Here is a 25,679-nt window from a genome sequence, read left to right on the forward strand (position 1 = left end):
GGAGGCTGAGTGCTTGAAGAGGGAACGAAATGAGCCACTCCACTGCTGTTCACATGGCAGCTCACTTTCACTGATGTATAAAGTGCACTTCCCTAGGGCTTGCGGTTTGTCATAAAACATCTCTCAGCACATCATTTAACCAAACTTGAGAGGCAAAAAGGAAAGAAAAGGAATACAAACATTTGCTAAAGGGGTGTTGGAGTCTAATACTGAGTGTTTGCCAGGAGTAGAGTAATTCTAAACCATACCAAGTGGCTCCACAAAGATACTGTGGCGTAATGTTAGACAGCTGACCAAATGGGATGGGATCCAGGGAGACCATTATCTTTATGTATTCAAGACTACATTTTGCTACTGCTTGCACTACGCTCTCTTTTGGAAATGTTTTGGAAGTGTTGTGTAAAAAAGAACTTTCAAGTTAACGAATAACAGTATTTGGTTTCCAGTTATTTGGAATTACACTACAGACTACAAAGATTATCTCCAGACCCCAAAATGGTGGGCCTCACACTCTCCAATGTCCTACACTTCAAAAAAGTGTCACTATAATAGATTCACAGTGGATTAAGATAAAATAATTGCAAAAGTGCTGTTTTTCCTGTTTTTAAATCTTTTTGGCCGTTAGCTCTTTCCAACATAAAGTTGGTTTCTGCAGTGTAATGTGTCTCCCTCACACCGAGCTCGTTCTGCATACGCAAGGCTGCGTCTATCCAATCCCACTGGCATCACGGCCATGGAATGCTGAAGTCCACATTTTTCCCATTCAGCAAGGAAAAACGGCCTTTCAAAGCCAATCAGCTAGAAATGTTGCTTTGTTTTTATTTTCGACTGAACTTCCTGGAACCTATTATGGAGCTGTCAGGGATGTATATTTAGCTATGGCAACACAGGGCCTCCTCACCCCCTTGCGCCACTGGTCATGTCACCTCTCATAAACAGAAAAACAATTGGTTATCCCTTTTGTCACCTTTAAAGAAAATGGCAGGGCAGTGCGTCTGTGGCTATAAGTGACAAATACCGTCTGGGTGGCTAAACACAGCAGATGGATGTATGATGAATATAGTCAATATACGTCATATAATCTGACTTCAGAAAAGGCATTTCTACAAATTCATTGATACTTGGATAATATACCAACTATCTTGATGAGATTCTCTTACAAACCGACCAACGGTCGAACAATGGCCACATGAATCTATTGAGAGCAGACTAGATTTAGTCTCTATCTTGGAGTCCACTGGCAGTTTAGTGGAGGGACATAATAAAAACATTGTGTAGCCTCACGCAAAAATAATGCTGGCTCTCTGTGCTGTTGTAATATATATATATATATATATATATATATATCAATAAAGCCGGTTAGTACTAGTGTATCATGTATTACTTCTCTGAAATTAATACTAAGACGAGCAGCACTAACAATATAATCTGGGTGTCTTACCTTATGAGGTGTAGTAATTACTTGCATGTATATTGGTTTCAATGGGGGGACCACTGAATTGTGCCCATTCCCAATACTTGATAGTCAATCCAGGCGTAATTATAACTATAACTTAACAATAAATCAAAATTCCTTGCTTTATTATATCAATAAACGACAGATGTGTCCTTTTCTCAAAATACTTCAGTCCCTGTAGGGAAATGTACAAAAGTTACAGTTGATGTTTACTCAGAATACACACAGTATGAAGTGTAGACCAATATATCCTTCTCTTTAAGCTTCGAGAAATTTAGTTTCGAGTCCTGGATTAGTTCGAAAATAAGAGTGTAAAAACTACTTTGCCTATTTGGACAATGTCAATTTTTGTCAGGATAAAGGGTAACTCTTTGTTCTGAATCAAGTTTATAGGTAAAATGAAATAAATCAATATAACACACACAAAAAACCTGTCAAATTTTGTGCATTGCCTGAAATAAAATTACTAACAGCCTTCTAAGGCCTATAAAACATTCACGGCTAAAACCACATCTACATGATGGTGGAGTAGAATTCATCAAAGACTTCAACAAAGAATTCAATTCAATGTAAGTCTTTGTAAGATTTTGCTGACAAATGGAATTGTCTTAATGTACAATCTGATATATAATATACTGTATATATATAATATATATATATATATATATATGCATTCCACAAAATATGTTGTCTGGATTGTATTTACGGTAATGTAAATAGTAGATACATGTGAATAAATGTCTAATGTGGTGTTATGGAATGCCATTATTTAATATTTTAAAATGTCCAAATGCACTCCAGAAATGTTTGCAGAGACCCTCACCTCCTGAAGAAAGCTCAGCTGATCGCCTAGGTTCACCTCTCTCCAAACCTTGTAAGTTTGTTTATTTATTATAATTATTGTGTTGCTAGTAATAGTTTTAGTTTTAGTCGACGTAGCAGTCGATAAACGATATTAATAAAGCTATAATCTGTAATAGTTCAAGATTATGTAAATACACTCAAAATATGACCTCACACTTGCATTCATTGTAAACGACTTTCAACCTGATTCTCGATCGTTTCATCATTTTAAAGAACTTCACTGATTGTGGTTATACTCTGTGCTTGAATACAGCTGCAGGTGAAGGGACATCTAGGATCACACCTAACACTGCAGCCAGTGAAACACAGAGCATGCTGCAGGTGAGTGTATTTAATAATCTACATTTTACTTCACACTTAAAAGCTTACAAAACAATAATATATTTACACCATATTTACACATTGTTTCTCCATTAAACACCACTGATCTTATTTTAGATGTATTTACTGGCTGTCGTATTATGACCAGATCAGTGATAAATCTCAACATATGAACAATGTATCTGTATTAATAGATGAACATCAATTGTATGTATTTGCATTCAGGTGAAGGAGCAACAGACACAACCCGCCCTGACTCTACACTAAGCCTGCAGACACTTTATCCCCCACAACAAGTTCTGACCATGAGTCCGTCAGGGGAAAGAGATTGATCCTGCTGACTGGTCAACCCTGTCTGACAGAGTGAGGACTGAATTAGTCAGTAGAGGACCATATCATACCATTCCAGATTTCACCTTTCCCAAACGACCGGATGGATGATGTTGCCATCACAACTATTTAAACTATTTATTGTTTGTTTATAGCACATTTGTATGCCTACATTGTATAGTATTTCAAATTCAAGGGTAGAATATATAAACGAGGGGCAAATAAAGCCAGATAGCTAATTCATTTGTTGTTGGAGTTTGTAAAGCTCCAAAGTTAGTAAAAATGAAAATGTTCTGAGACCATTAAAATTGCCTGTAGTACATTTAAAGTATAGATATAAATGTACAGTATACTACATACAACATAGTGTACCTATAATGTATATCAGAATGATAACATGGAATGGTATGGATGTGGGTCAAAGTGGCCTTAGATGGAAGGTGGGAGGGGGCGCTAATCTTAGTATCGCCTAGGGCAGCCAATGGGCTAGTGCCGGCCCTGTCTATAGCCCTTGCTTCCCTCTTTCACCCCATTGTGTATGGAATGCCGTTTTAGTCAAAATTAAATAAATGAACAAATACACGGTAATGCATAATGACACTGCATTTCATAATAAATAAATGAATAAAAACACTGTAATGCATAATGACACTGCATTTCATAATAAATAAATGAATAAAAACACGGTAATGCATAATGACACTGCATTTCATAATAAATAAATGAATAAAAACACGGTAATGCATAATGACACTGCATTTCATAATAAATAAATGAATAAAAACACAGTAATGCATAATGACACTGCATTTCATAATAAATAAATGAATAAAAACACGGTAATGCATAATGGCACCGTAATGCATAATGACACAGTATTTCATTTCACGTTCTTATATGCAAATCAGGGGGCGTGGCTATCTATCACATTCAGAACAGACGACAGAGCCGTGTGCCGTCGACACCGCTAGCGAACGCGGAAGCACCCCCCCGATCGAATTGGGTCGCCGCTTGTCATTAAGGGGTAAAGGTGGGTCCCGAAGCCAGACAAGTTGAGAACTACTGGGCTAAGGGACGTGAGAGTGTTGACATAATGGAAGACATCGGTGGGCTAGCACGTGAGATAGCATGCTAGCATTAGCGGATCAAATCGATCAACATGGGTTATCTGCAGATACTATTTTGACACATATTGAGGGTTTTCTGGAAGTACTAGGGCTTTCGGTTCCGACTTCGGCAGCTCTAGACAAACGGCCCACCAGTTGAGAAACACTGCCTTAGCCAGCCCTTTTTGCACACGTCTCCGTTGTCTGTTCTGAATGTGATAGATAGCCACGCCCCCTGATTTGCATATAAGAACGTGAAATGAAATAATGTGTCATTATGCATTACGGTGCCATTATGCATTACCGTGTTTTTATTCATTTATTTATTATGAAATGCAGTGTCATTATGCATTACCGTGTATTTGTTCATTTATTTAATTTTGACTAAAACGGCATTCCATAATTGTGTCCTAAGTAAGGTCTTACTGACCACCTGCCCTCTTGACCCCATATCTCCTCCAACCCTCAAAAAGAAAAAACACACATCTGAGGAAAACAACTACAGACCGGTCTGTCTTCTTCCCTTTCAGTCCAAAACTCTTGAAAGGGCTATCTTTCAGCAATTCTCTTATCTCTACCGTAACAACCTTCTTGATACACACCAGTCAGGCTTTAAGGCAGGCCAGTCCACAGAGACTGCTCTCTGTTGTAGACGCTCTACAAATCAGGAGAATACATCCCCATCTCACTCAGAAAGCAGCGCAGGTACTGATTCAGGCTCTTGTCATCTCCTGCCTCGACGATTGTAACCATAGATATATATTTAAAAGTAAAGAAAGTCAACACAATTTCTAAAAGTGCCAAAATTGTTCAGGATGTGCATACAATGGCGGATGCAAGTCTCTCGCAAAAACAAAAAAAAAACGGATTAAATTGGGCCGAACCGTTTGCCCAACTACTATCCACTCACTCACGTTGTAAACCTAGAGGAAACACTACCTCGGCTAGCTCTTCAGTGTGCTTGTCCTTTGTAGGCATGTTGCTACGCTGAACAAATGTTACAAATGCACCGTTGTGTGGACATTGTTGGACTAATTTGCATATCAGATATTAATGTTGTTGGAAATGGGTTTGGAGTATTTTCAAATGGATTAGTGCAGATTGTAGCAAAGACTCCAATGTTTCGAACCGTGTGAAGCATTGATATTTGTTTTTTATGTGCACACAATATTCCTGTTGGAAGTTGGTTCTAGCTCAGTTTGGCATAAAAAAAAGGGGATATATGATACAACAGGTCTTGAAGAGTATGACCTGAGAGCGTTAATCTATGTGATTAATGAGTTTTAGGTTAATACGATAAAATATTTTATTGCAGTTAACAACTTTGTTTACTTCTGGTCTTCCGGAAATGAAACCACCACTAGATCGGAGAGAGCGAGACGGTAGTTGAAAATAGAGAAAGCTTTTTGCTTTGGAAGTAACGTGAAACAAACAGAGGCAGGACATACAGAGGAGAAATGCAGAGGAATTCCTCCACGTGTCAAACAGAAGGGGGATGAGGGGCAAATGGACCACTTTAGGCACCGCCATGCTAAGTTAGCAGGCAGTTTTGCTGACAGCACAACTTTTCGTCTGTTTCCTTTGCTTCATTATCTGGTGTTCAGTTTGGATTATTATAAATGATAACATGCAAAGTAACTAGTGATAAAAGTGGTTTAACAAAGTACATGTACAAAGTTAAATAAAATATTCAAATCCAGTACCTTGAATTTGTACTTGAGTACATTACTTAAGCAAATATATACTGAATTGTATTAAAAAAATTCCATACTTTTCTCCAGTCTGAACATTCATGCAAGGCCAAAATATTTAGGATTTCAACTAAGACTCCTTTAACCTCAGATGTCTAGGTGCCATATGAATAAACCTTGGTCCAAACCACATCTCTGTATGCCCACAAGCTGTGAAAAAACAGTGGGCCAAAAAGGGCGTGAACATGGTTGTATGTATTGGCGGTTCTATTTTGCTTGCAGGGAAATCAACACCTTGTTTTTGTCTCAGGTTGTTAGCACGTCTCGTCGTCAGCTTTAGCGGGCCATACTGGCCTGCTGGGCGGTCTCCCCCTGAATCTGCCGCTGGTTCCACTCTATTTTAGAAGGGGTGCGTCAATATGTTCAAAGTAATCCTGATTAATGTGTCACCTCTTTTTCATTCAATATTTGTGCTATAAAAAATAGACAGTTGTTTAATCAGCCCTCAAACATGCCCAGCAGCTGGACTGTCATATACCCAGCAGTACCTCCATCCACTATGCGTCAACAAGACATTTTTGACCCATGTCACCTTTACGGCACACACGTATTTCAAAGCCCCAGCTGCGGCCCAGAAATAGGGTGGCTTTTTTTAATTCTGGGTGTTCACTCAAGAGGCGAGTGCCTTGTGCCAGTGTCCTGTTCCAAACGCCAACAGTAGGGGATGACAACCGGATGGATGTGGTGCAGTTAGTCAAGTGACTTCACTCAAAGCAGCCTTGCTATTTTCAATAAGCTGGTATATTATGGGCGTTGAGTTCATCAACGTAAATGATGGCAACATAAATTTCAGAACTTTTTTCCAACCAAAAAATTAAATTTGACCACAAAAACTATGGCTATATGTATTTCTGTGTATTATAGTTTCAGAAAAATTTGGGGAAATAAGTAAGAATTTAAAGGAGAAACATTAGTCGGTTGGTTTACAAATATTATATTATAAAATATAAAACTGTTTTTACTTTAACAAAAGGAAAAGTCATTCTTCATCCATGTTTTCTGAGGGCAGAAGGGTGTGTTTGGGAGAGACAGCTCATGTCTTTGATAAAGGGTCAATTATATTCAACAATTAATATCAATATATATAATAATAATATCTGCATTTTCACAATTATCTTGCCTATATCTTCCCTGTGTCCGGAGGAGATACACCATGTTACATGAGAGTCGCAACGCTCAAGTCTTCCCGTTCATCCATAGTAGTTGACGTAGTAGACGTTGGCGCGGACCTTGGAAGACCTTGGAATTATCTTTTGGAATAAAAAATAATAACATTTACAAAACAAACAAAGAGCATGAAGTGAAAAGATAAATCTCAAAGAAACAACAACAACAACAATCTGCCAAAATAAAAAATACAACTACACAAAAGGAAAGGTGCGCATACTTTGTAATGAGACAGACATGACAATATATTCAATATATTAGTCAGGCACAAGAGAGCATGCATGCAACTGTGAAAATCCCAGCTAGAGTCCAATGTGCGTTGCAATGCTTAGCTAATTGGATATGTGTATTACAATATCCATGGTCACAGCACCCTTATGGAGTATGAAATAACAAGCAGCTGTGTGTGTCAGGAGATCCCACATGTGTATGTGTGCTTGGTTTATCAGCTGTGTGTGTGAGAGCGATGGTTGCTGAGAAGGTTTATTAACCAAGTCCATCAAGGCAGTGTGGGATTCACACAGAGACACTGAAGGCTTAAGGATGTGAGCGCCACACAAGCAAGACAGCAAGACGGTGCCTCTCCAAAATACTAATATGGCCCCTTATTTTCAACCACAATACCAATAACCCCCCCCCCCCTCCCCACTGTCAATGCCGCTATACCGGCACTGCTTCCACATCTTAGATTTGACCATCTTTGTGGTAATCCTCAGGAGATTATCAATACTAGCCTCAATTTTTTAATACTAACTTTCCATTGTGATTTGCGCTGCAGAACATTGTATGTCTATGATTAGCAGGATGCTGTAAAGCCCAATTTACAGGACTTTACCCTATATAACCGTCAATATGGAATCACAGGGCTTTGTCTAAAGTGCAATGGATTTCAATAACTATTTTAGTCTGTTCTCACAAACACATTTTACCCCCAGCATGGCAACATACCAGACATCAGAATGGTGGCTACGTCATTACCTGCTCATGACTTATGCTCTGTCCACATAATACAGCTCTATGGAAAGTCAAACTTTAGTTCTGCAACATTAGCATTGTTTGCCTTATTTATGTTGGATTGTGTTCCAGTAATAACCTGTGACGCCAAGCTACATAAACAAAAGGGGCATTTCACGCAAGCAAGATTCACATAAGATTAATTTTGAAAAAAATATTGCTAAAGTCTAAATATAAAAAATACAAGCTGATTTTGGTTATATGATACGGTTATTTTAATAAGATGTTATTCAAAGTTCAAAAATTGAAGCCTAATTGTTTGCAGCAGGATGTGCTGCTATCAAACCAGTTCGGTCTTATTAAGGGGAAGTAAGGAACCAATGTTGACTTGCTTCTGGTGTGGGGGCCAAGGGTTATGATTAATCTGAAAAAACAGGCAGACATTTGACTTTGACTCCACACAAACTCAACTAATGGGCATTTTACAGGAGTGAGACAATGGCATCCAACATAATTTTTACTACTATTTCCAAAGGCTAGGATCTAGGTTGTTGTGTTGAACAGTGAGCACTATGTACGCTAAGGTTTAGAATGATGTAAAAATATTTCCCCAACTGCAAAACAATTTTATTCATAATACACCCTGCATCTGCCAAGCTACTTGTTCCTCCTTCACTGAGAGAAAAACACTAGTCAAGATTCCGACTCTATGCTGTCCTTGCTCATAAATTGTGGAACCAGCTGTCTGATGACATCAGGACGGCAGAGCCTTTACATCTTCCGCCGCAAACTAAAGACACCTCTTTACATTGTCAATACCAGAATGTAAAGTCATTCTTGAAAATTGGCCACCGCATGCAGACCACCAGTCTGTTTATAGAGCAGAACTCCCGTGATGAGTCGTGCCAGCGGTGCAGATACATCTCAAGCCCTCCCTACCACCCCCCATCCATTTTATAAATGTCCAGAATGAGTGATTTAACCAACAGTTAACTCCAAGCTGAGGATCTCAGCAGTGAGGCGAGTGTGGGTCACAATCTGTCTCAATGTCCACCTCATAAGCATAAGCTTAACAGAATATTAAAACAGAATTTATGTTGTGCAGAGTGACACAGTAAATGTTGACCCTGATATATGTGGTCAACATGGCGTCGCAGATGGCTGCTACAGTGATTCGGTGCTCTTTTATTTTTTTTGTTAAATGTTAAATGCATTGATACATTCCAAATATTGTTCTTCTAATCTTTATTCCGACATCTTATTGTTGGAATGCAGTCATGCTTTTTAAACATGGTTTCCAATGGATGACATTTTCAGATCCTCTCTAAACTTCAACTTTTTCAGCTAGAGACACCATTTAACTTAAAATGTTGACACAGGTCAAAACAACAGCTTGTTGATATCTATTCTACTTTTTTCATAATCACTAATTATGTTTCATTAGTTTTAGGGTCCCTTTTAAAGTTAGAGTGAGTTTTGCAAAGCCTTGAGTGTGGACAAAGTCAGAATCCGGTAAAAAAAAAAAAAAAGCGACTTTTATCTTCACGGCCACAATATTCACTTTTCAGGCTTCATTTCTAGAAAAAAACGATGCCATGCTTAAGCTGGTCGGATCGTATGAGTATGGAATCCCACAGTTATTTACTTTTTGCGTGAGGAGCCCGATAGTGAGACAAAGTCTGTCCCGAGCCCCATAGGCTTCAATACAAATCTGCCGACATTAAAAAAAACAAAACAACAGAAGGTACATGTTTTGTAAACTGCAAGTTAAGCAGTTTTAAAACACAGAGACATGAAACTCATGCATTCGGTAGAGTCTTGGGTCTCTTATTTTTTGGCTACCCCAAATAGTTTTGCTCCAGACGGCATTTGTTTGAGGTGTGGATTCTCAGTAACTCACTCTGTCTGCCGCTGTGAGCTCGTTAGTGACCAGCTGGTTCGTTTGTGAGCGCTACCTAAGTGTTCGATGGCCATAAAGACCGTAGCTCAGGAATCATCGACTGTGCAGGGACGTGTAGGTTTAACCGTGGTTAGCTAACGGTACATATGGACGTGCATATCGTGAGTTGGGACAGAGACCCGGGACGAGCAGAATGTAAGTAACTTGGGAGAGCGCCAACAAGCCGTGCTAATGGAAGCAGAGATCAGTGCTAGCTAGCTAACGAAGTATGCCGGTGTCTCATACGGAGGCGGTGGCCGACACGTGCTGCTCGGCATGTAGCCTCTTTAGCAATCGCCCTCTGATAGGGTTCCTGTAGTAGTAAAGGTGGGAGTCTGACCACCTGGTGACGTGGTGCAGCCAGAACAACCTGGAGCTCAATGCCCTGAAGACAGTGGAGATGGTTGTGGACTTCAGGAAGTTCGGAGCCCCACCTCCCCCCTCACCCTGTGTGACTCCCCCGTCACCACTGTGGATTCCTTCAGTTTCCTGGGCTCCATCATCACCCAGGACCTCAAGTGGGAGCTGAACATCAGCTCCATCACCAAGAAGGCCCAGCCGAGGATGTTCTTTCCGAGGCAGCTGAAGAAATTCAACCTGCCAGAGACGATGGTGCACTTCTACACGGCCATCATTGAGTTCATCCTCTGCTCCTCCATCACCGTCTGGTACGCTGCAGCCACAGTCAAGGACAAGGGCAGGCTGCATCCACTTTCTGTTAGCTGGTGCACTTTCTTTATTTTATCTTTGTTTCTTAACTTACTAACCCATAGCTTACTAACCCATAGCATATACACTCACCTAAAGGATTATTAGGAACACCATACTAATACTGTGTTTGACCCCCTTTTGCCTTCAGAAGTGCCTTAATTCTACGGAACATTGATTCAACAAGGTGCTGAAAGCATTCTTTAGAAATGTTGGCCCATATTGATAGGATAGCATCTTGCAATTAATGGGGATTTGTTGGATGCACATCCAGGGCACGAAGCTCCTGTTCCACCACATCCCAAAGATGCTCTATTGGGTGGAGATCTGGTGGGGGCCATTTTAGTACAGTTGTAATGTAATGTTCAAGAAACCAATCTGAAATGATGTGAGCTTTGTGACATGGTGCATTATCCTGCTGGAAGTAGCCATCAGAGGATGGGTACATGGTGGCCATAAAGGGATGGACATGGTCAGAAACAATGCTCAGGTAGGCCGTGGCATTTAAACGAGGCCCAATTGGCACTAAGGGGCCTGAAGTGTGCCAAGAAAACATCCCCCACACCATTACACCCCCACCACCAGCAGTCTGCACAGTGGTAACAAGGCTGATGGATCCATGTTCTCTAATTCTGTTTACGCCAAATTCTGACTCTACCATCTGAATGTCTCAACAGAAATCGAGACTTATCAGACCAGGCAACATTTTTCCAGTCTTCAACTGTATTCTGGTGAGCTCTTGTAAATTGTAGCCTCTTTTTCCTATTTCTAGTGGAGATGAGTGGTACCCGGTGGGGTCTTTTGCTGTTGTAGTCAAAATCTATGTATATCCGTCATATTGTGGCAATAAACAATTCCTGATTCACCATCGAGTCACAGCTGACAACACAGACACAAACCTGAACTAGTCCGTCTGACCCAGTGGGAAAGGAAAATCATTTTCTAAACAAAATCTAGACCTAAAACTACGACAAGTATGGTCATCAAAGACAGTTTAGTGTGTTTTCTCTTCAAGTCAGTTGGACTTGAAGAGAAAACATGTAGAAGAGAATAATTAAGAGGGCGGAAACGTATCTTACGTTGGTCAAAGTATGCTCCATGCACAACACACTAATGGGGAATCAAACTTGGAACCTTTAGTTCTGCTCTCCAGCAGGATTTGCTTGGCAGCTCACCAGGTTGATTTGCACGCGAGTCCATCACAATATGGTGAGCTCAAATGAAATGCTGAATCTGGAAGAACAACCTGATATTTCCAATCAACTTCACTTGCAATAGCAAGAGAGAGAGGGAGAGCATTGTGTATAATACGAGCACGGTTTGCCGGCACAGCTTTACAATTGTAGGGGAATCCCTCTTCAACACTCACTAAATAAATTAAATGCAACAGATTTGATTTTCATCTACTGTACAAAACCATGGCTCCAGTATGCTATTGAAGTCTGAGTGAGTTTTAAGTTACGCAGTAAATTGTGATGATGCAAGAAGCGCTAATGATTGACTGACCAATAGAAGATTCAAAATGGAAATTTCAAAAAAGGTTTTTTTGCACGTTGGAAGATTTAATCATTTGTTGTGTCCAGGCTTGGGCGGCAGCCTGCCAACTACAACCTCCTCATCTCTCGGGTCTCATCAGGTTTGTTTGTTTTGCTCACATCTTGCCCACTGTTCCTGTCAGCACATACATATCCTCCGCGGCACCCTAATTTCTTCCATCTCACCCCATGCTCTGTTCAAGCCCGAGGCTGTACGCCCTCCCACCAGACAGACACCCAAGCCGGCATGATTAATAGCCCTCTGCTGGGACACTCCATCCACTCAGCACATTGGGGAGAGCCTCTGAAACAGTACGACAGTTGCATCCCCTTTTCGCACCGGGCCTAAGCCCTCCCTGTCAGTCTCCGGTTAGGGGACTGATAACTGGCTAGATTTACAGCTACTAACCAGTACTAGGTGGCAGCCTGTCTGTGGAGGGGGGCAACACCTATTAATCATGGCCTTTTTAATGGGGGCTTTTACCGGAAGGCTCAAGGCAGTCCACTATATAACACCTGTTTAATCCAAGGTGCCGGCTAACCCTTACGCTAACCCCCCCATCAACCATCAATTATTTCAAGTATTTACCAGGCCATGGGATTTAGTTTTATTCATTCAAGAGTAACAGGTGACCTGAATCTTGCCCTCATAATCAGGTGAAGGTATAAATAGTCAAATGAATTCGAAACCACTGTTTTCATCTGCAAATGCATCAATCTCAGTGCAGATAAAAGGTGATTTAAAAAAGGTTTGCTTTCCATTTCATAACAGTACTACTCAAATCAGTTGGTTGGCAGAAAAGTAACCACCAAATATTCTAGTAGTTCAACAGTTAATTGTATACCAATCAACATTTGCAACATACCAGACATCAGGATGGTGGCTACATCATTACCTGGCCATGACTTATGCTCTGTCCACATAAAACAGCTCTATGGAAAGTCAAACTATAGTTCTGCAACATTAGCATTGTTTGCCTTATTTATGTTGGATTGTATTCCAGTAATAACTTGTAAAGCCAAGCTTTGGGGCTGGAGCTTGTTCGGGTTGTTATAGTTATTACTATAAGTTCGCTGCCTGTTCCCTTGCAATCGTTAAGGCTGGAGAATGATTCTGCATCTGCGTCTGTCTAGTGTCGAGGGACATGTTTCAATTCATGGTTCAAAAAGGCTTGCGTGTGTTGCAAAGCAATTCACTGCCAGATCACTAGGTGGAGTAACGTTTTTTGTTGATGACGACCTAGAGACTGACGTTTTTGTGCGTGGAAGTCGTTGGTTTGTTTATCTATTTATCAAACTTTTTTGCCCCCTGCATCGCCACTGCTGTTTTTTAATTGCCTTTTTTTCACGAGTGTGCTTCTACTCAAACATGTGCAACGACCTATCACTAGGATTTGTTTTATCATTAACTGCAAACCGTTTACTCCCCCGTGATTTCGCTTCTTTCATCCTGGTTGTTGTTTGTTTACATGCCGCCGCCAGGCTACGTGCAGGAGGCACAGCGGACACTCGCCGACCCGATTCAGCGTTTGGAGCGGACCAACCCGGATAAACCTCCGCCATGAACTTCCCAAGTACAAACATCTTATGAAATGCCCTACATGAGAATAAAAGTGCGGATGGACGGATTTAAGCTAGGGAATTGGCTATTTGGCCAATTAATGTTAACAATATTTGTTTCAATCACTGAATAAAGCCTGCCATATTTGGAACAAGAATTGCGACTTTAAATTGCTTGCACAAAACTCTTGATCAGCGTTTATTGTTGTCGTTCATTTAAACCGCTATGCGCAGAGAGTGCGACAGTGCGGGGCAGAGAGAGAGAGAGAGAGAAAAAAAAAAGACTGCGTGTCTTGGCTATTAGTTAATTTACATATTTTTGTGTAGGTAATATGTTGTTAAATATGTTTAAATTTAAAAGAAATTACCTATACAAGTAGTTATGTCTCGTATTAATTTGTCCTGTTCGTGACATGCCTAATGTGCAACCAGATATTCGAATATGTTTGAATATATTTTTTTGAGCAATTTTGACAGCCCTACCAGTTTTATTGACTTAAGCCATATTTTGGAGCTCAAACAATTAATTGTCACCTTAAAGTACAGAAATTCAGAAAAAAGACTCGAGTGGTCCTCCAGGCAAAAATACCACCGCTTCAAGGTTTCTACACGTGAATGTGGGGAAAAGCTGAATATCTTTGGCTTTTAGACTATTTGTAATTCAAGCCATCAAAATGTATATGAGAACACCGTATTTCATTATTGTATGTAAGTGTACGGATCAGATAATTGAGTCACGAGGATGCAATCAAGCAGACTGCTCAGTAATGGAAAAATCATCCGTTTGATATTTTCCCTCGGAGCGTTCATAAATGTTATACCATTAATTGATCAAGATACTATGCAGAGCCAACATCAAGCCTCGGACAATATGACAAGACATTAATCTGAGTAATAACTAAGCCCACCAAATGTATCGCGTTTGACCATGCAATCAAAATAACAGACAGCAGGACTACATTTAAGCCGCAATCTCAAGCTTAAAGCTACAGGACACGCGGCACACGTGTAAGGAATTGCCATGAGGTGGGTTCTCACTGCTCTGAATCCCTCCATGAGTCAACATATTTGCATAAGTGGCTGGGCGACATGAATTATGGTTCCTCCTCCTCAACATTTGCCAGCTGCCTTCTGCCACATCAATTGGGAGTGATATATGTTTGAAGATCAAGTGGCAGTGGAGAGGGAGGGGTCACATGGTGTAAGACCACCACCAGAACCTAGGGGCTGGGACTGCAACCCCGGAGCCCCACCAGCGCCTGCCTGACCACAGCTGGGGACCAAGACAACACATACTCACGCCTGACCTTGAAATAACACCGACATAGATGGCATGTGTGGATTCTCTCCTGGTGACTGACGTGACAGTAAATTGTGATGAATTAGGGAGGTTGTTTGTTATGGATGGATAACGCTATGTGAAAACAAAAAGGGAACATTTTCATAACACAAGTATTATACTGGTGCCACTTTTGAAATCCATCAAATTAATGAATAAGTTCACACGTGGTTAAAAATAAATATTTTTTTGTCATAATTAACCTGTTCCATGCCAAATTTGCTCTGCTTTGTGCTTTGCAATGGGAAATGCAGGGTAATTATTGAAAAGGTCAGCTGGGAAGTAATCAAATCATCCACCACCATATTCACACTACAAATCCACGCCATGCCCCCTGATATCTACCCCTGGTGCTGTGCTGGTGATTCGAGTCAATTAGAGGTGTGCTTGTGAATTTCGTTAGTGTTTGGATGAAAAGAAGAAAGCTGTCAGTCAAAAGGCCGTTCTGGCTTTGTATCTGGGGGTCTGTAAGGGGATCTAAACCAGTATTGGTATGAATAAAAATGAAGGGATTTAGGAGAAGACGGTTTCTTCTGCAAAGTTGTCAAAAATTTGACCTTCGCTGCAGCAGAGGGGGTTGAAGGGGAAAGGAGGGTCGACAAGAAGAATTGAAGATTTAAAAAAGCTGAGGCTCAGAGACTTTTGGATAAAAAGGTGCCACTTAAAAAACAGAATAGGTGACCAGGAGAGGAAATCATTAATGTATGAAGTCACACTGAAAGATGGTTATCCAGGCTCTTATTTAACAAGGTATGGCCAAGCAACAAAACACAACTTAAGAATAATTCAACAAGAGATGGGGACCGATTTGTCTGCAGTGGCAATCCTACAGGAGAGACATGATTTATATTCTGAGGAACATTTTGCCATTCCTCGTTTCTCCGGGCCCTCTAATGAGGCTAGGGATGGGGCATTACATGCAGGCTTAATCCAAACCGGCCATTTAAAGCTTCCTGGGAATGATCACCCTGACTGACTGAACATGGTGGAGCTGAAGCATCACAACACATGGCCAATTGTTGGCCCAGCTTCTTCAACTGTGCTCTCATTGTTCAGCAGTCCAGATCGGAGGACCTAACATTTTGGAAGGAAAAGAGACAAGACTTCCTTTCCCAGAACAATTTATCTCTCTTCTTGACAAGACTCCCTGCTATATTTACCTAACTAAAATTGCAGATGATATACTTCCAGCTGCACAACCCTCCAGCGCTGTGGCACATGGCCCTGTCAATCACAGCAGTTACAGCAGAGCAGGACCACCAGTGCAGTGAGACCCTCAACCAGGCAGAAAGCGATGGAGAAATATGGAAAGAAGAAAGAATAGGAGAGAAACCTTGTGGGGACTTATTCTGATTATGTTTGCTGGTTGGCTTTAGTTGTTAGAGGCAGCAGAGGTACATACCAGAGTGAAGGGAATTACTGGGCTTTCATTAAGCAGACGGCTCTGTGAAGCCTCAGAGCAGCAGCAAAACATGGCCCACCTGAAACATTCCCTACCAAACACGTAGCTGTATTTCTGTACGAGAGATCTATCGGGTTGTTATGCTGCTACAAAAACAAAACAAATTGATCAGTCTGTCAGGCAGAGAAACGAGCTCTACTGTGGATATTTGATCTCCATTGTGTCTTTCATCAGGGCATGGATGTAACATTTCAGAGACAGGGTGCAAAGGGGATTTGAGCTTAGGATGCAACAAGGCTTTCAAACATTGTTGACATGGATTCTCTACTTCATGGGCGGAGGGAGGAATTGAGGTTAATATTGGACTTCTACTCTGGTCAAATCAAGTAAGTGTAATGGAATAGGTTTAAGTAAAAGTAACAGGACCATGGGCCCTTGTTGATTTCAGGGCTCAGAAAGGGTTTTGGGAGAGAAGTCAAGAGGGTTAACCAGTGTGGTGGGTTCCTCCTCCGCCAGCAGTGCCTGTCCATCACAGAGCAGCAGCAGTCCCTGGAGAAAGGCAGCAGCGGTGGGGGCTCAGTCTGTGCAGCTCCATATGTGTTTAATCTTTCCCATTGCGCACAACCTCTACAAGTGAAGATTTAGGGGTGCAGGTCTGTAGGACCTGCCAGGATTTCTTATTGTAAAGGCATGACAACATGCAGGATGGTCCTGCTTGGGTCTCTCACCACAACGGGTGTTGTCAGACACCACCACTGCATTACACCCTGTTTTTTCACCATTATTTCTATTTACCCCACTTATGTTCTCAGGGCCTCATATACTAATGCTTTTGCTCCCACTTTAGGCATATTTGTTTCTAAAGTATTATTCAGAAGTAAAAACATATAGTATCAATGCAGTCCAGAGTTACCAGTTCTGCTATCTGTACTTTGAGATTTAGATGTCATTGTCTCATCCGGTCTCTGCCTTTGTCTCCGGCTCAGTGCCAGCGTGACACAGCATTGATGAAGCATAATCACTGACATTATCGATTAGCTGAGAATGGATTTGTGCGATTTTGGAATTTGTATTGATCCCCAAGAAAGATGAATAAATGTAGATTATTTTCTTGAATCAATTTTGAACAGGTCAAGAACATTACAACAGGGGTAATCTGGGATGAAAAAGGTGTCAACGATCCGAAATCCCCTCGGGGGCTATCAAGTAAGGGTACTGTTGGCGGTGGAAACGCAGACCCGACCCGTAACGTACCGCTCGGTGGAAACGCACCATTAAATTGCAGCTAAAGTTGTGTTTTCTGGATTTTATATAAAAGGTACATTTGTTGTTTTCTTAATTAGATTTCTCAAAGGTTACCAAGAAATAGACACTGTACTATCCGATAACAGTTAATGTAACCAGCAAAAATGGTTAATGTGATTTGCGAGGCGTCTGTCAGCAAACTGTCTGACATTAGCACGTTAGACAGCTTAACATTCTTGCAGTGTACCAACGTCCCACCTGTCTATTACAGCATCGAGGCAGCTACAGACCCGAAGATGATATGAGACATGAGCCAAAACAACCAAGCTTAAAAAAATATTTATGACAGCTTGCGTTCACAGATTACTTGGAGGAATTGCAGATCTACATGAATCACACAAATGACCTAATTTGGATCCAAAACTGCAGATTTCGGCAAAAGGTGACAAGTTTGCACCCATGTACAATAACTGCTAACTTGCTTCCCCTGTGGTAACATCATTGTTGTGATGCTGGTCATATTGGGCTCTTATTTCTACTTGTCTGTGTCTTTTCATTTCAGATCTGAGTGGGTATTAGTATTAGTGTTGTGTCTCGTAGTTATGCTTCATATGGTCTCTGAACATATGAGACAAACTAGTAGGCCTTGGAAATGAACATAGTCTTTCCACTCGTGATTAAAGGTTCTGGTCTCATTGACCACTTTTCTCTTCTTAGAGAATGACATATGAAAGAACTACAAATTTCACAGTTGTGTGTCTTGTCAGATTTCTCTCCTCTGTTTACATCCCTCTCAGGCTGCGATGCTTGAATACTATTCAATATTTGATTGACTAAGTGGCATCAAATGAGGATTTACAACGCATGTAATCGGTTCCAATTAATCCATCCGCTACATGTCCAGAGTCCAGATACAACGGACAAAACCGTAGACAAGCAGCATTAAGTACGAATATTACTATTAATGTGAAGCCCATGCAGAAAATGGCCTTTAAACGGGCATTCTTTCTAATGGCAGGACTGTCTATCAAGAGGAAGTCCTCATCAGGATGGAAGAATGGCACGGGAGGTTTCACTGCAGCCATTTCAACAAAGCACGTTCCGCTGGACAGAGACTTGCAATATCCAGGGGACGGCTCACGGTAATAGTATTAATCATTAATGCGTTTGACTGAAGAGAATTGCTGATCTGCCGAAATAATGCTGCCTCTGTTTAGCTGGCAAGCATTGTTGTTATTATTTAGCAAGCAAGTGCAAGCCTAGCACAAATATAGAATATATTTGATATCTAATTTGAGAGCCATTTGTGATTAAATATTTGTGTGCATTTGATTCAAGCCCTGACCTCTACAAATTAATCATCTTTTCTTCCCCAAACTATCTTTATTATACTGGCCCTTTAAGATTGTTCGCCCTCTAACCCTCTGTCTTAACTTGCCGAATTTTTACCAAGTTATGTCAAAAGTTAATTGGAAGACTGTTAGTTTCCACTGTGTAATCTTTAATTAATATGACAAAATCCAACTTAAAGTATGTTTTGACTTTCGAAAATTAACTACTTGGTGAACCTTACACTAACACTGTTGGGTAGATCTGGTCTCGGCTGGTGTGAAAACTGTCAGTCAAACTTATTGGTTTGCCTTCTTCAAACTTGTACGGATCACATCACCTTCCGCCCAACCTCCATCAGCTCCACATACCTTTGATATTGTTGAGGATTTCTTTGAGGTGGCCAAAGCTGTTCAGTAATGGGTCCTGTTCTTCATCCTGAGATGAGAAAATGATAAGAACATAATGGAAGTGTGGAATTAAAAAAGACACATCACATTGAGAGAAGTTAAATTTAATTCATCACTTCAATGCTCAGTCTAAGGACATATTAGGTTGAGTATGATCTATAAAACCTAATCTCAAAAATACCTACTGCACTAAGGATGTTCTCCAACAATAGGATTGAAACACTTATTTTTGAGTCAAGATTTTAGCCATCTGGACCTATATTTGATCCAGAAAACAATGATCCAACATGATAGATGCAAAGTGTTCATAATAGTTCATAAATACACATCAGATTTTTAAATCCCCATATCACTGTATCCAAGAACAGCCATATGTGCTAAAAGGTATCGTGCATTCAAATTGAATTTATAACTGTCCCAGATCTTCTCAGATAAAATGATCAAATACAAGTGTTGTGTTTAACTTACCAGTGGCGTGTGCGTATTCCATCTGGAGTTTCTCTTGATAGCTCCAACAACTGTGCCAATTTCTCCCTGGACGATGTAGATGTTCTTGTCCACCATGCTGCTTTTCTAAGAGAAAAAACGTGCATGGTACAGTTGAGTTTTGGCAGAACCTTACCCAAATCACATCCCCTCTATAGAACTGAACAGTTGACAAGAGTCAAGGGCGACTGTGGATAAATGGGGAGCACGGTGGTCCTCCAATCAGTGGATTGGCAGGTCGATCCCAGGCCCGGCTAACCCGCATGTGGATGTGTCCTCGGGCAAGACACTTAACCCAACATTGCTCCTGTAGCTGTGACTACAGTGTGTAAATGTTAGTTACTGATGGGCAGGTGACACTGTATGTCATCAGTGTATGAATGGGTGAATGATGACTTGATCTGTTGAAGCACGTTAAGTGGTCGGAAGACTAGAAAGGCGGTATACAAGTACAGTCTATTTACCATTAAGAAGACATAAAGTTTCACAGTTTCCAGGCATAAAACTCAGTTCATGTTATAAATTACATGTATAATCACAGATATCCCCTGCCGGCATAATAAGAACAACAGTTGGCAGAGATGATAACGGGATGATGCACTAAATAGGAAGAATACCATTTTCTACTACTATTTAATCTGTGATATCAGTCAGCCTGTTGAAGTTAGTGTTATCTTTTGTAGGGGGTCAGAATGCTTTTTGATTGGACAGGCCACTGATGCCGGGTGTGAATTTAAGATTTAAATAAGAAAGGACATGAATCATTACTACATCTTGACTGAAAGAGCTTCTCTTAACATGTGATGAACGTTAGAAACATCCTTGTTTGGTACAGATCACCGCTAATATAGTAGTCCTTCAATAGGTTTTTCAATAAAAATGAGACTATAATATCCTCTAATACTGAAAAGCATATACAAATTGCAATTTGAACGGTTTACCTTTGGATTATTGCAAGAAGATTCATTGTATTTGTAACTTCCATTATCAATTACAGAAATCACAATTCTACAAGTATATAATCTAATAACCAAACAGCACATTTCCATTTTTCACATTGACAATGCCTAAAACCAATAAGGATAACCAAACAGAACCAAAATGACATCCTGTTCATATTTGACAAGCAGCACACCTCAAAATGGTTGGATTAACCTTTTTCCTTGTGTCATGAAAGCCATGGCAGATAATACTGTTACTTTTCAGGAAGATTTAGGGATATAGAGAGTAGGTGGTGGAGGATACTTTTTAAATTCATGGTAAACATTATATTCAAAAATGTGAGAGGGTGGAGGTTTGACAGTTCGAGGAAAGGACGCGGAAAAAAAGAAAGAAATAGGCTTATGGATGATAAGACTGGGATATATACAAGTGTGTGCTGTTGATTCAATTTTTTCAAACCACCACTTCCAATCTTAATCACTGTTCGGTATTATATTTCCCAAAATAATACTGCTGCAGGGCATACAGTAATCACAGTAGACTCAAGTAAAAACAAGTGAGTATAACAAATTGGAAAAATACCCTAGATGGCTATACATTATCGCATTACATTATTTTTGTAAAACCAATAGTAAGAAACAATGAAAAAGTTCTGCATGGTTCCTGTGAAATTGTAAAGCCAATACGAACCCATATGTTGCATGTCTGCGTATACACAGACGTAAATAAGGCTGTTTCCAAAAACTTGACATCTACGGTCAAGCTGGTAAAGAACCAATTAATGACTAGACGTCGTTCCTCCCTTCTCTAACGTTGTAATGATAGAAACTAACGTTAGCTCCTTAGGACAGTTTTAACATATTATACAAGTGCGACATAATAGAGCGAGATGAGAAAATCAATAAGTCAATTCAAATCAGTCAACGTTAGCTCTCAGTTAAGCAAGGAGGATGCTTGCTAGCTAGCTAGCTAGCTAGCCAGCCAGCTGATCAAATTAGCAAACGTTATCTAAAAGAGTGGTGTCCAACTTACTAATAGGCAAAGCTAACAGGTTAGCTCTTCACCACACTAAGAGGTCGAACGACTGCTCGGGTACAAACAAAAACAGAATGCAATGACATACGACTACTGACAGTATCTAACGTTAATTAATATGCAAGTCATCAGCGGACAGAAGGGTTTAAGAAATGACAATAAATCAGGGTTAGGGTTTCTATATTACCTGCCCAGAAACCTCACAGCTAACTGCTTAGCTAGCGTGTCATCTGGCTAAGGATGTCTTACGTGTTTGCACTCGTAGACAAGAGTCGATTGACGTTAGTTTCTTTATTTGAACTGTTGATAAATAAACAATTAGGCATTTATCTTTTACTAGAAATAAATACATTACCTGTGTGTGGCAGCTATTCCAACGATGGAGTCCTGCTGTAGCTAATGCTAACCTAGTGAGGCAAGCTAGCCGGCCGACAGTTAATGAAGATGACCAAAGTTAAATTCACTACAAAAGTACAAACTAAAAATGTCGGACATTCAACTGCGTACTAACGTAATATTTCAAAACTCCACTTACGTGTTCACTATTCAATAAAATGCCCCATAAGTGAACACATTGAACACCTTCCTGAGCTGTCAATCTGGTTTTGGTAAACACACTGACGTGGAAAGGCTGTGCAGTCTCAACCTAGCCTGATGATGACGATGATGATGAGTTTTGATTGGCAGGCCACCAAACGCACTACTTTACGTGTAACATATAGCTTTAGAATACAACAACATATCAGAAAATGAAATTATAAGGTGTGTTAGTATCTGTGCATTTGTGTTGTCGTATGGAGCCTGTTAGGAATTCCCTAAATTCAATATATCACTTCGTGTTACAGAGAAATAAGGGCGGGACAAATTAGAGTGCTGGTTGCGCCTGTTTGATGACGTAGGTACGGGTTGTAGCTTCATTGAAGAGACAGGGGTCATACTGGGCCACATATGTTTGGGGCTACAAGTTTTCTTGGGAGTATCCATCCACTAGGCCAGATACTTCAATGGTTTACATTTTTCATTACTGCAGGGTACTGGCGAAATACAACTTATCAAGCTTCAAATACAAATGTACAAATGTGTGCATGGTCTATACAATTCTAAAAGGTTTGGCCCCTGTCTACAGTTGCTTAGTAAATTCTATTAGATCCTCCAGAATATCATCCGTACGAGACTGCACCATTCCCTTCCACTGCACATCTTCTTCTGTAGAAAGCACTAATAACTGAATAACTTCAACCTCTGAATGGTTTGCATACTGTTCTTTGATGCTATTGGATCTTTCTGTGACGCCAGAACTAACTGAAGAATATTCAACAGAACCTGGTCTTCACTACTGTCTTAGGCGCTACTTCGTCTTTTTACAGGCCTTTTTGGAGGGAGATATCTTTGGCATGTGACAGAGTATTTCACCCAACCTGCTCTTGTATTATGTTTACTTAGCATTATCCATGCCAATAATAAACAATCGGCCACATGCCTCCAATATATGATCAAGGTTGATCAGTATTCAGCAAACAAATGAGCAGAGCTGGATGGTTAAGAACGTGAGGTGCATCTGGAGTCACCAGAATGTTGCTGCATGAGACCAATAGCTTGAACAATGACAAGAACCTTTTAGCATGTACTTGGTACTACGTTATGAGTGGCCAATAATAAATGTGTGTGCTAAAATTAGTGTTTTTAGGCTGTATTGTGCTTATTGAGTGGAATGATGGGTATTAGTACAAGCATTTTGCCTCAGTTTTGGGTCAACCTCACACAAATTACAAAAGAAAAAAAGGTTCTCACTTGGGTGAATGATGGCCATTTTGAAAATGCATTTCCTGCGAAAAATGCGTTGGAATGCTGAAAGCATAAAGGAATTCTGAACTAATATTGAAAATATAGGGATGAGAAAAGCTTAAATTCCTTGCTGAAACTACAGAAATAAGAAGCGCTTGAATTAATATTTAAACATGGCTATGTGTTATATTAGTAGTAGTAGTCGTTATGTGACAACTCGAATAGTAACTTCCTGTTTTATTCTTGTAACCACTTTACTTCCTGTCTTTGTTTAGTTTCCCGCCCTTTTTTCCACCCCACAGCTGAGTTCAGTTTAACATCATCCTACCTCTATTTACGCCACAATCACCCACTAATCCATGTCAGGTTATCTATCGTCCTACCCTGAGTTGTAGGGTTCAAGCCAGTGTTCCTAGTGGTCGTTTTTGGTCGTTTTTTTTTTTTTATAACCAGGCCTTTTTTTTCCCCTCTGCGGCGTGTAAAGTCCACTTCTTATGGAAGCCCATTTCCGCCACAAAAAAAAAAGAAGGGTGAGAAAGTCGAAATTATGACTTAAGAAAGTCGAAATTATGACTTAAAAAGTCGAAATTATGACTTAAGATATGCGCATGCGCAGCTTCCAAAGGTCAAACGGTTTTCTAGCCTTACTTATTTGACAAGTACAAAAAACAGCCATAAAGCCTCTAAGCTCCAGTAGCCGATGGCGTAAGGCATCCGTCCTGGATATGTTGTTATTTTGCTCGACATGGTTCGAATCCAGGTTGTGGCGATCTTTCATTAATATATATTTTCTTAAATGACCGTCTTAAATGTCTGTGATGCACGTCACTGTATGACCGTCTGAACATAAAATCCTCTTATGTCCAAATGTTTCGGTGGTTCCAGGCTGCAGCCTCGCGAAAAAAGTATCGATACACATGTTTGGAAGTGTTCCATGATACGCCACCAAACCAGTTGTCTTGGCTCACCCTGAACCAAAAGGTTTTCTTGCCACTGACGATGTGCAACTTTATAAGACGTATTGAAATCAGTAGCGGCATTTGACAGCTCGGTTGGCCGACGGCGTAGCGCCGCTGTCTTATAAAGTGTTTCTGTTTTGCTCGACTGCATGGGTCGAATCCAGGTTGCGGCGATCTTTTAATAAATGTATGTTCTTGTATGTTCTGTATTTCTTTATACGTGGCAGTGATGTAGTGCTCACTTATACAATCGTAATCGCTGCATTGGATATGGGATGCATTTTGAACATTTTCAGCAATATGTTTGCGAATGTGTGACGGATCAGGTGACCGAGGCAGACAACCTCTGCCGCTGTCGGGGCAAAACAAACACGCACGCGTAGCCAAACCAGTAGGTTCAAAAACCAGTAGCTATGTTGATGTTGCTGTAACGTCATCCCCCTTTGAGGAATACAGAAAACACATTGCTGATTACTAACAGTATTAATTTCCGTGTATGAATCAACATCACAAAGGATAGCGTATACATTGCAAAACCAGCGACGTTGTGACCGCGTCACGGAAGCTGCGCATGCGCATATCTTAAGTCATAATTTCGACTTTTTAAGTCATAATTTCGACTTTTTTAAGTCATAATTCCGACTTTCTTAAGTCATAATTTCGACTTTCTTAAGTCATAATTTCGACTTTCTTAAGTCATAATTTCGACTTTCTAACCCTTCTTTTTTTTTTTGTGGCGGAAATGGGCTTCCATAACTTCTGCCTGTGCTTTTTTTTTAAAGTTTTATAAAGCCTTGACTTTTGCGAGTAAAAAACCTGAACCTGGAAATAAGTATTTTGTTGTTTTATTAAACTGCGCTTGAGACTCAGTCTTGATCCCTTACAAGTTATAGTTTTCATAGCAGTATAAATACAAGTAGTACTTTGTGTTATTGTAGTATGAGTAGAAATATCAGTTGCAGTGTCACTACCTAGAAATACTAGTAGTAGTAGTAGTAGTGTTAGTAATAGCAGTGGTATTATCAGTTGTAATAGTTATAGTTATAATTGTTACAT

At 40.3% G+C, this 25,679-nt stretch overlaps 1 protein-coding gene across 4 annotated transcripts in view; it reads right to left on the reverse strand.

Moving 5' to 3' along the window:
* Positions 1-22,541, reverse strand: part of gbf1 (golgi brefeldin A resistant guanine nucleotide exchange factor 1) — an 80,330-nt gene extending 57,789 nt beyond the window's left edge. For 3 of the 4 annotated variants that reach the window (XM_062566636.1, XM_037464911.2, XM_037464909.2), the window contains exons 1-3: positions 22,235-22,528; positions 19,885-19,989; positions 19,378-19,444 (exon numbers count right to left, since the gene is read on the reverse strand). In XM_062566636.1, the coding sequence (XP_062422620.1) occupies positions 19,378-19,444; positions 19,885-19,980 (163 nt within the window). In that variant the 5' untranslated portion in view covers positions 19,981-19,989; positions 22,235-22,528. Of the gene's footprint in view, positions 1-19,377; positions 19,445-19,884; positions 19,990-22,234 lie in introns of all 4 variants that reach the window. The other variant, XM_062566635.1, reaches the window with a different exon arrangement.
* Between the last annotated feature and the right edge of the window lie 3,138 nt (positions 22,542-25,679).

The sequence above is a fragment of the Pungitius pungitius genome, chromosome 13 (assembly GCF_949316345.1).
Source record: "Pungitius pungitius chromosome 13, fPunPun2.1, whole genome shotgun sequence".
Lineage (NCBI taxonomy): Eukaryota > Metazoa > Chordata > Actinopteri > Perciformes > Gasterosteidae > Pungitius > Pungitius pungitius.